At 34.6% G+C, this 12,568-nt stretch overlaps 1 protein-coding gene across 1 annotated transcript in view; it reads right to left on the bottom strand.

Annotated features, from left to right (window-relative positions):
* Ube3d (ubiquitin protein ligase E3D) overlaps positions 1-12,568 on the bottom strand; it is a 140,573-nt gene that overhangs the window by 91,031 nt on the left and 36,974 nt on the right. Inside the window, exons 7-8 of the mRNA XM_076859977.2 lie at positions 11,196-11,304; positions 8,665-8,825 (exon numbers count right to left, since the gene is read on the bottom strand). Of these exons, the coding sequence (XP_076716092.2) occupies positions 8,665-8,825; positions 11,196-11,304 (270 nt within the window). The remainder of the gene's footprint in view (positions 1-8,664; positions 8,826-11,195; positions 11,305-12,568) is intronic.

Genomic DNA, 12,568 nt, shown 5'->3' with positions numbered 1-12,568 from the left:
ACTGACAAGATGTAAGGTAACATCTTCTTATAGAAATCAAGATAGAAACAAAACCAGGGAGTCAAGAGGAAAGAGCAAGGAAGGGGAAGCTTGAAACCATTCATCTGTGGATGTCTGGCCTGGAGACGAGACCCTAGGAGAACATGTGAAGGTACCTGAATATTTAGAGTTGTCATATTGAAGACTCAGTTGCAAATTTGCCTGATCCAATGGATTCAAGCATAATATGGTAAAATGTATATCACAAAGAACAGTGATTCTCTTATTTTTCTTTCTGGATGTGGCCCCATCTCTTCAACCAAACCTTTTGAGGAGCCTAATATTCTAAAGAGATAAAAGGGGGCATCTCTATAGATAGTTGACTGCCCCTCACTCCTCAACCCCTGTAGGGGCCACATATCCCTTTGTCAGATGCAGCCTACTAAGGCCCCCTCTATGTGATCACAGGCACACTTTGTCTATCCCTTTTCAATTTTCATCAGAGAGAGGGTGGAGTGGAAGGGAGTAGAACAGAGTACTTTCTACCTTTTGTTCTATTTTCTTTACTCCAGCTAATGAATACATTATTAGAAAAGCCATGAACATCTCTTCCTTAGCTGCCATGGCTTAAATGTCTGTGTTCCCTCCAAAACTCATGTTGAAACTTAATCTCCAAGGCAGAAGTATTAAGAGGTGGGGCTTTTAGTAGATGCCAGGGTCCTAAGGCTCTGCCCTCATGGATAGGAATAGTGTCTCATAAAAGGCTGGAGGCTATAGGTCCTTCCTTACTCTTCATCATGTGAGGACACTATGTGCAATATGCCACATAGGACCCAGCAAAAGGAGCAACTTTGGAAGCAGAGATTGCTGGCACTTTGTTCTTGGGACTTCCAGCCTCTAAATCTGTGAGAAGCTTCTATTGTTTTTAAAATACCCTATTTCAGGTATTTTGTTATGGTAGCACTATGGGACTAACTTATTAGCATTATGTGCATTCTGATCTTTTGAAAGAATTATTTATTTAGGTTTGTTTTCTTTTTCTTATTATGTTGCCTTAACTTTACTTTGAAACTCCTGTCGGGCAGAAATCTTCATTCTCCTGTTTTGGAATCAAACATAATACCAAGTACATAATACCAAGAAATTGCAATTTTTTTCTTTTTTTTTTTTTCAGTGCTGGGAATTGAACTAAGGCCTCACTCATATTAAGTAAGCACTCTACCACTGAGCTACACCTCCAGGCCCTAAAACCAAAGCCTTTCTAAAGATGTGAAACATTAACACAATACTTTTAAGTCTGAATCAGAAATATCTCACAGATGATTAGAGAGCAAATACTAGTGAAGAAACAATTTCATGTACACATTCCCCTTCCTTCTTCTACCCAATGCCAGTTCCCTTTCCTCTTTACCTTCACAGGTCATGACAACACTTGTCTCACATTTTCTCATTAAAAAAAGGAAGCCAGATTCTCCTCAAGGAAGCAATCCCAAGAGATAAACTGCTTTTCACAGGAAAAGCTCCAGGGGAAAAGCTCATATTTTTTATATGTCATGGTCTTATTTCCTGTCTCTTCTTTAATGATTACAAATGGATTCATGAATAGTGTAGGAATTCCAAACAAAATAACTTTTAGATTAGACCATTGTTCTTACATAGTCTAAAGGAGGAATCTTTCCAATTATAATTGAAGATATGTGCTGAACTTGGTTAATAATGAAGACTGGTCTCTCAATAAGTTGGTTTTGGTGATAATATTATACTAGCAAGTGTATGAAAGTAATTTCAAAAGAAGCCTTAACATTTTCTAATAGGTACTGATGAACTTTGTTATATTTTTGGATTAATTTAGATTCAATGCATTCCTGTTCTAAGAAGCTAAGGCCTGGGACTACTGGAGGGAAAAACAAACCAACATTTGTATACTAAAATTCCAGTCTATGACATCAGACACGAACATCCTATAAATCTGAAGTTCCTGCTACTGATATTACATAACTAAATAGATAAATATTCACTGAATATAGTATAGTAAGCAGTATATTTGAGAGCAGTGACACAGAGCCAACACCTTCTAAACTACCAGGGACATTTTTCATGTGGAAAACATAAATTACAGTGACATTTTCAGATCTCTTAAAATTTTATGGTAGGAGACTACACGATACAAAGAAAAAGCACTGAATTTGGAACTTTAATTTATCACTGACAAGGTGACTAATTGTTTATTTGTCCTTTTGGTCTTTAGGTTCCTAATATGTAAAATATAACTTTAACATTCATATCTGAAGTTTAAGTCCAACCTACTCTGCAAAGTCAGTGTATCTAATTGGAATGCATCAACGACAGTCACTTGTGGTTCCTATGTGGAAAGTAGAAGAGATGCTTCCTTGAGATGCCATGATAAAGTGCTCTTCAGGGCTGGGTAACATGTATCAGTTCAGTCAGCTTCTCACTGATTCACTCATTCACTTATTTTAGCATAATATTCATACTTCAAAAAAATTAGCATTGCTTTAGCAGATTACATAATTAATTATTAAATAGGTCTTTAGATATTCTGCTGGATGTAAAATTATCATAAACTAACATTTAGTTTAATTTATGTTTTTATCAAACAAAAGAACAAATTTCTGTAGATCTGGTCAAAACCATTTAATTTTATCTCCAAAGTTTTTCAAGCAATGAAGTCTTTGCCACATCACTGCATACTATCCAAAGTAAGCAGAGTTTGATAATCATTTCTTTTGATATGATACTAAAAGCACAAGCAGCAACAAAAACAGATAAATGACACTACACTAAACTTAAAAACTTTTGTACACAGAAGGATACAATCAACAGAGTGAAAAGGCAAGCTACAGAATGAAAGAAAAAAATTATACATCATATATCTGATTAGAGATTAATAACCAGGATATATCAAGCACTTTTATATAATTCCACAATAAAAAACCTAATAACCCAAATTTTTAAAAATGGATAAAGGACTTGAACAGATATTTCTCTGAAGATGATATACAAATGACCAACATATGAGAAGATGCTTGACATCATTAACCATCAGAGAAATGCACATCAATACTATAATTAGATATCACCTCACATCCATTAGGATGGCTAGTATCAAAAAAGGAACAGAAGCTAACAAGTGTTAGCAAGGATGAGACTAAACTGAAATGTGTGTGTACCATTGGCAAAATGGCAAAATACTGTAACTATTATGGAAATGTACAGAGATTCCTCAAGAAATTAAAAGTAGATCTCCCATATGATCTGGCAAACCCACTTTTGGGTATACAAGTAAAAGAATTATTTCCCTTACAGAAAAAAAAGATAAGTGTTATGATAAACATTTACATAATATTTATTCGGTTTATTCTAACAAAGTTAACATCTGAGGTTACAGAGATTTTGATTCATGCCATATTAGAATTTCTCTTATTTTCAGGTCTAAATATATCTCAAGAAAATTATGGGCTATAATACATAGAAGAAGGCAAAAACAGCTTGATTTCAAGACGCAGTACAGAGCAGGGTTTCTCAACTTTGGTACTATTTCAGCATTTTGATCCAGAAAATTCTTTGCTGTGGGAGTTCTCCTATGTGTTATATAATATTAAGAGCAATCTTATCTATTTTCTAGATGCCAATCCTCTAAGTAATGATAACCAAAAATGTCTCCAGACATTGCCAAATATTCCCTGAGGGACAAAATTACCCTGTCTAGAATTTGAGGCCATGGGTGAATTGACAAAATGGCAGAAATAAATTTCAGAAGATAATTTAGAGTTCAAAGCTAGAGAGTCAATACATAGAATCTGAATTCTGATATACAAACAAAAGAATGTGGGATATAAGATAGATTATTTTGCCAATATAAAACATGAAACAGTAAACCATTGGTTTCACTAAGATGTGAAACACTGGCTGAAGTAAGAAGGGAAGGGATTAAAAAAAACACAATATACTTCAAAATGTTGAGCAAGATTGCTAGAAAGAACACTCTAAAAATATTATATGCCACTTTTTTGTGAGTGCTCAAGGAAATAAAACCATAGTTACATTTGCTATTTTCCTTATTTAGACGACCATCTGGCAATCCACACTTTCACTAGAAAAAAATTCTAGCCAATTGGATTAAAATAGTTAATGTACCACCCCATGAATCAAAAATATACCACGAGTCTAAAGTTTGCTCAGTCATGCCCCAGAAAGGAAGACACTAATATCTTTAAAAGACAAAAGTAAATAACTCACAGCACGTTTATCCAACTGGAAAAATTTTCTTCCTACCTTGGGGCACACAGAGCCAAAAAGTAGCAGGAGGAAAGCACAACAAAAGTAATTTTATAAATAGGTACATATAATTAATAAAGATTTATCACCATAACTAAATCTGTGACTATCTCCTTTTTCTTAATTCCAAAAGTTGAAAAAAGACAAGTCCAGACAGCAAATCCTTTGAGTTATCTTTCACTAATCCATAAGCAAAGGCTATGCTACCAAGAACTCATAGTCATCAACAGCTGAATTATAATTATAAAATATGAGAATAAGTAGAACATCAGGTACCACTGTATAAACACAAATTGTATGTTTTGAATTCTTTAACAAATATTTATGGTGAGCAAGACAGACACGGTCCTAGCTGGCATGGAGCTCAAACCCTTGTGCAAGAATTCTAGTCAACTCATCAAACATTTGGGAAGAGCAATGCTATGAAAAAAGAAGCATTAAACTCAATCTCTGTTTTCAAAAAGAGCTAACACCCAAGGGAAAAAAGTTAATAGAGAAAACAGAGGAATTTAAGTATAATTACTATTCTTACAGAGATTGAAAGCATATTGTATCTTTAAAAACAGATATGAGAAAATTTTGAGCAAACATTCACATTTAGACACATCTTTATAAAATCCTAGAACACCAAAGATAAGCCACATGTGATGGTGCATGCATATAATCCAAGCAGCTCAGGAGGCTGAGGCAGAGGATTGAGAGTTCAAAGCCAGCATCAGCAAAGCAAGGCACTAAGCAACTCAGTAAGACCCTGTCTCTAAATAAAATTCAAAATAGGGCTGGGGATGTGGCTCAGTGGTCCAGTGCCCCTGAGTTCAATCCCTAGTACCCGAGAGAGAGAAAAAAAAAGAAAGAAAGAAAGAAAGAAAGGAAAATCAAAGATACAGAGAAAATCCTGAAGACCATCAAAGTCAGAATAAGTATAAGAAATTTTCAGATATTCAAGGACTAACTATAATCCAAGTTTAAAAGATGTATTGAAGAATATACTTGGTCAAATTAAAAAATGAAACAAAAAATATTGAATGGAAAAACAAATTGCAGAAAGATGGGAGTTTAGTATCATTTATAAATCATGTTAAAATACATAAAATAACATTACATACTTTTATAAAAATATGGTACAGGACTTTGGCTTAGAAAAGAGGAGGAAGAAATGCAGTCCTCTTCATTAGAATCACAGGTGATGTTGACATAGAGAAGGGAGTAGGGAAGGGAGTAAGCCAGAGGAGAAATGTGAAACTTTACGTCCTTCTTGTTCTAGTGAAAAGTAGGGATATTAAATCTAAATATAAATAGTAAAGTATATTAAAATTTTAAAATTAACCATTAAAAATAATTTTGGAATTACTTTTTATTTCCAAATCATCAGAGAAAGGAAATGACCCCATAGCATACCATCTCAATAATCACAATAATTGTGAAATAATTAAATTCACTATTAAGATAAAGAGGCAATCACATTGGAGTTTTAAAATGTCCAGCTACATGCAGTTCACAAAACATATAATAATGAGACATGTACCTAAGATAAAATGACATAAAACAGGTGAAAATAAAGAAATGCAAAAAAATTATAACAAGTCATAATCTCTTTAAAATTAAATATAGCCGTATTAACATAAAGCAAATTAAACAAAAGAACTTTGCATCAAATGGAAAAGGAACAAAATTTCCTATTGACAAAATATGCAATCAGTTAAATTGTAGCATTTCAAACCTTTAATATCTAGTAAGTTAACTTCAAAAGAAAAAATACAAAAACATATAAAAACCAGAAGAAAATTACTTCCATAATCAGTGTGAAATTTAATATACCTTTCTCAAAAGTCTACATTTCAAATAAGTAGTAAAGATGAATATAAATCTACATTACAGCATGTGCATACATACACACACACACACCAACAGAGAATAAAATTAATAAACAGTTTAAAAGTTAACCATGTCTTGGACCACCCAAAAAGTCTCTAAAGCATAGAACACAAATAATTTTCTCTGAATGTACCTCAATACCATAAAGAGAGTAGATTAAACCTGTTTCATTAAGATTGGCATCAGATAGGGAAAAACCTAAATGATAAGGGAGCATGGAAATGGGCATTTAAGAAAATATTAGGAGAGATTATAAATTTGCATTGCCATTTTACAAAACAATTTGAGATTATCTATAAAAATTTTAAATGTGCACACCTTTTGACCCAACAATTGTACCTCTATAAAACCCTCTTATAAAAAACCTACATATAATCATAAAACAAATATACAACAGTACATAGTCCAACACTAATTATAACAGCAAAAAGAAATCAATAGTAAAATGGTCAAGTGATTTATAGTATACCCATTTCATAAAATGTCAAGCCCTGATATGTAAAGAAGCTCCAAGAGAAAGTGTTTTGCTTTTTTTTAAAAAAAAAAAACACATGTATTATTTAGATTTTGTTAAGATGCAAAATGAGTAGTAAGCAATGTGGAAGATTGCACAACAGTTTACATCTGGAAAGGGATATGATGAAGAACTTCACATTTTAGTTTACATGTCTCTGAGTATTTGAATCTCTTATGATTTGCACTGCTTGCTTAATTTTAAAAAAAAGATGAAAGAAAAGCAGTAATTGTTTTAAATGTCTTATTTATTTCCCAGAAAAAAACTGGGATTTTTCTGTTCCTAGCAGAAATTTGATAAACCCATCTGAGAATACAGAACAAGTATAAACTTTCAATCCATCCAATAAAATACTTGCTGTTTCCTTTGTTAAGGAACAGACAGATGAGGATGGTGGGAACATAAGGTTAAGAGAATAACTCTAAAACAGGCCCACTGTGCTTACCCCACATGCTTTCTTTTCCAAGAAGTAATTTACCTGCAGTCCAGCCTGGCTTAAGTGGACAGGATATGTCACATTGCTCAGCAACTACCTGTTAACTGCAGGAAATATGCAGACTCAAGATGATGTTGATGGGAGGAACCCAGACTTTTGTGATCAGATCCTGAAACTCTAGGAGACAGGATAGTTCCTCCTGGTTAAGAATCCAGTTAGGGGCTGGGGATGTGGCTCAAGCGGTAGCGCGCTCGCCTGGCATGTGTGCGGCCCGGGTTTAATCCTCAGTACCACATACAAACAAAGATGTTGTGTCCGCCTAAAACTAAAAAATAAATATTAAAAACTTCTCTCTCTCTCTCTCTCTCTCTCTCTCTCTCTATATATATATATATATATATATATATATATATATATATATATATATATAAAGAAAAGAATCCAGTTAGAACCAGTCAGCATGGCCCAAGGTGACCTAGAGTTGCCATAGCAATGGGTACTTGAAAGTCTGATGTCCTGCTGCTGTTAGTCAAAAGTCAAAAGGTGGTCCTGGGTGGGATTATCTGGAAACTTCTCTGGGATCCCAATAAAATTGGAGTGCAGGAGAAGCATGTGGTCCCTCTCCTCTCTAAGAGGACCCATTTTCTCCCTTGAGAGTGTCCCCTTTCCCTTTCCTATGCCTTCAATAAACTCATTCTTGTTACTCTAAGCAACATGTCTGAAATCTTGCTGACTTGATTACAAGAATCAGGGTTTGATGAGTAATCAGGGTTTGATGAGAGGGTCTTCGAGTTGCCTCAGTTTCTTGGAAGGCCCTCGCTCTGTAACACCTTCACTAGGAATGCTCTACCCTTGGCCATAGCTCACCATTTCACATCCTTCAGATTTTCCACTTAAATATCATTCTTTTTCCTGAGGAACTGTCCCTGACTTTTCAATATACAATGACAATGGCCTATACCCATCTAACACTTCACTGCTTCCTTATCTTGATTTATTTTTTTACTAGAATAACATACCACCCACTTCTTAGTATCCTTATCTTTATAAGGGGGATAACAGTACCTACTCGCAGGGCTGTTGCTAGCCTTAAGAGAACTGTAAGCTCAGGTGAGTTTAGATGAGTAATGGACATACAAAAAAAGCCTTATAAGCCTTGGACTTTTTGTTGGTGATTGTTTTGTTTATTATTTGCTTCCTCCCTTTTGAATGACAACCCCTGAGGCAAGGACCGTGTCTATTATTGTATCCTGAATGACTGGAAAATGCTTACCAGTAAGTATTCATGATTGTTGAAGCCTAATCTAGTACTGTAGTCTATATACAGACAGCTGAGATTACAAGAAAAGACCAATTACTTTCAGTAAAAGCAAGATTTCTGCATGTTAGCATGAATCATCTGTAATAATTCAATCTACTTTAAAAGCATATTTAGCAGCATGATTCCTAGAAATTTCAAGAAGGGAAGCAGTATAGTACCATTAAATTCATTAATTTTTTAACACCAACATGACAACAGAAGCTAAAACAGTGTGGAGTGGGAAACAAAAGCAAAACTCACTTTTCATCTCCACTTCTGAGGCAAGGCTGGTAGAGGACCTTGATAGCATTCCAGGCAGAACTGAAGCCTGCTTTTAATGTATCTTCCAAAAGGGGGAACTTTTTGATATGGTCGGAACTCCAAGATTCAATCACCACACTGTCTGAGTTTAAAAGCCAGAGCTAAAGGTGTGAAGAGAAAAATCCACGTATGAGGATATTGCTACCCTATTTGTATTTTAAGCCACTATTAAAAAAAAAAAAAAAAACTATTCAAAAAAAAATAGAGGGGAACCATGCACATAATTTCAAAATAAGGTAGGCTTTTCAAAGCATGATATTTAATAGTGCAACCAACATCATAAAGTTAAAAAAAGACAACTAATGAGGAGAAAATATTCAATATATAAATAAAAATGTAATTATCTATAATCTATAGATATGTAGCTTCTGGAAATCAGTAAGGGGCAAAAATAGCCCAATAGAAAAATAGGCAAAGAATAGTAACCAAATTAACAAGGAATGTAATAAATGAAAATTAAAACGTCAATAGCACTAATAATAAGGAAATGCAAAATTTCAATGCCACTATTTTTTACCTATGAGATTAGATAAAAAAAATATTGTGAAGAGATTGGTAACACCCATCTCAGAATGGGTTTGGAATGAGCATTCCCTATGTGCTAATGGAGGAGTGTTTGGGGATGCAGAGGTATGTGATTCACTGAGATACTTTCAGGAGAAGGGGAAAATATGAGGGAAAGACCTGCAAGCATGCAGAATGCAAGCTCGGCAGGAGTTGGGCTTCAGCCTGATCCCATGGGGAGATCCTGAGCTTGAATTATACCTACAAAATTGGCCCCAGCTTGAGGCCAAGGCCTCAGCTTTTTGTGGCCCAGATTCAAATCACTGACAGGCTGACCAGGGCAGGAATGGGTATGGGACAGTAAGAAAAGGAAACCTCCTCAGAAAGTCAACATCATTACCCAAGGCAAGTTTCTGGAAAAGGGAACATCTATGAACTACTGGCATCCAACACTGTCAGCGGCTGGGAATGGGTGTAGCAACCTAGTCAACCAGATCTGAGTGGGGCACCAAGAACATCCATTGTAAAAGAACAATAATAGTGCAATGTTTTACAAGGTGATGACCATCTGAGTTTATATCATACAAATCCAATGCTGTATTAGAGTAGAAAGATTCATTTCTAAAGAAGCACTAAAATGCATGTACAAAGATTTTTTTGTAGCATGTCTTTTATAATTGTACAATGGAACTCAGTCATTAAAGAGTAAGACCTACACTTACACTAACAAAAAATAATCCTTAATGATCTATTGTTATGAGAAGAAAGCATGTTACAAAAAAAATCTGATCATGTCATACTGTTTCACTTTCATAAACAAAAGTTGTATATGGATAGAAAAATATCAACGTTCACACATCAGACTATTAAGATAAATTACCTCTAGAAAGCACCATGTGATGGGGAGGAGAGGGGACAAATGGGGAAGCTAACATTTCTTTATGTTCTTCATGTTGTCTGAATGTGTTTCAAGAATGTATGATTTCCACAAAAAGGAAATTTTTAAAAATTTAAATGTCTATTAGAAAAATTTTAAAGTTCCTACTCCTGATGTTCAACTTAAAAATCTTACAAGAAAAGAAAACTAAACTTGTGTTCAGATTTTGACTATGAAGTTACAATTACATTGTTATTTATGTATTTATGATTTAATATCAACTGAAGTTGGAAAATATATTAGCCTGCCACAGAAGTTCTCTGGAAATAGAGAAGCACAGAGTTCCCAAAATGGATGGCCAGCAGCAAAACCATACATAACTATACCCCAGGCCAAGGCATTCTTGTTCTACCTTAAGCACCTAGAACAGTGCCTTTCAAATAAGAAGTGTTTCATGTATATTAACTGGTTGAATAAAACAGATGTACAGACAGAGGAGACTTGGTCCATGATGCTTTGGTTTTCAGAAAAATGCCCCAGATTCACTTCGGCAAAGCATTATTTTTAATAGAGGTAGTGTAATATTAGACCCTTGTGGTATACGTAAGGGATGAGTGCTAACCACAGAGCCTTTTCTCCCAAACTTGCCACTTTCTCAAACATCAAGATGTCAGAGGTAATTAAAAAATAACAGAAGCAATAAAACATATTTTAAAGTTAAGAGTATCAAATAGCCCAGTAAGGGGAAAAAAAAGTATCAAATAGAAAGAAAAAGAAATACAGACAGAATGGTGTTATACTGACCATTAAAAACAGACTGAAAACCCTTATTTTGTGTATGAGCTACTTACGGGCAGGAATTAGGTTTTCTTTCTTTCTGTATTCCTACAACCTAATACATGGAAGCACCCAATCATTTGTCATAAAGTTAAGGAAGGTTGACTTATGAATTAAGCTGATATTAAATATTCAATTATTGATCACTTAACTTCTAGACCTATGAACTAAGAAAAAATAAAAACAAAAGAGAAATTTTCTGAGATCTTGGATTACTAGGCTACAAAAAAAACTGGACAGAATGATTCCTCACCAAGATGTACACTTTGCCATCCTGATCTTGAATAGTGAATCTAAAAGTGCTTCTAGCAGAGGAGAGTTCCACCAGACACTGGGCAATAACACTCTGGACAAACTGAGACCTGTTTGAACAGAAATCAATTATTATTCAAAGTACAGTGACTCTCATAATAACTCTAGTAAGATAAGCCAAAATTACATATAAGGTACCTAAAAGGCAGAAACATCAGCATCCCCGACTTTTCTATCCACTGCCCCTTCCCTCACAATCTGTGGTAATGTGGATATTAGTGTATTTATGTTTGCTCCATTCTTCTTAAAATCTATTCTCCAATTAGTAATACAGTTGCCACCCAAAGCTACCGATTCCTCTCTATTGAATAAAAAAATACCATGTTAGTGATAGTAGATATTCCATTGATGATATACACATTAAATAGTGGATAGGTAGGTTACAAAAGAATGTGAGAAATTTCCTTCCAAATATTGTATAATCTGCATTTTCTTTTTTCATTTAGATCTCCTTAAAGTGACAGCTCTATGGTTCAGAAAATATTTTATAGAATGATAAAATACAAGTTTATGTTCAGGTTGCCATAATTTTTGGATATCATAGATATACTAAAGACTGTCTATGGTTAACTTTTGTTTGCAAACCAGAAAAGATTAAAAGAAGAAAAGAAAAATTAATAGATTTAGAGGCTGAGGATCTTTTATTTTGAAACACAGAAATAATTTGAAACGGATCTATGTTTCAAATTTTAAATAGGTCAAATGAAAACCAGAAATAATTTTTCAAAAACCCATTGATGCCGGTGTGGTAGCACAGGCTTGTAATCTCAGCAATTGGGGGCTGAGACAGGAGTATTGTAAGTTCAAAGCCAACCTCAGCAATTTAGCAAGGCTCTAAGCAACTTAGTGAGACCCTGTCTCATAATAAAAAATAAAAAGGAGGGCTGGGGTTGTGGCTCAGCGGTAGAGCACTCGCCTAGCACATGTGAGGCCCTGGGTTCGATCCTCAGCACCACATAAAAAAAATAAATAAATAAAGATATTGTGTACAACTAAAAAAATAAAATATTAAAAAATAAAAAATAAATAAAAAGGATTTGCAGGTAAATGGATGGAGTCAGAGAAGATAATGCTAAGTGAAGTTAGGCAATCCCAAAAAACCAACTGCCGAATGTTTTCTGTGATATAAGGAGGCTGATTCATAGTGGGATAGGGAGGGGGAGCATGGGAGGAATAGAGGAACTCTAGATAAGGCAGAGGGGTTGGAGGGGAAGGGAGGGACCATGGGGTTATTAATGATGGTGGAATGTGATGATCATTATTATCCAAGGTACAGGTATGAAGACACGAGTTGGTGTGAATATACTTTGTATA

This window comes from Callospermophilus lateralis, chromosome 6 (assembly GCF_048772815.1).
Source record: "Callospermophilus lateralis isolate mCalLat2 chromosome 6, mCalLat2.hap1, whole genome shotgun sequence".
In the NCBI taxonomy this organism is placed as follows: Eukaryota; Metazoa; Chordata; class Mammalia; order Rodentia; family Sciuridae; genus Callospermophilus; species Callospermophilus lateralis.
Note: the sequence above shows the minus strand (reverse complement) of the source record. Positions and strands in the feature narration are given on the sequence as shown.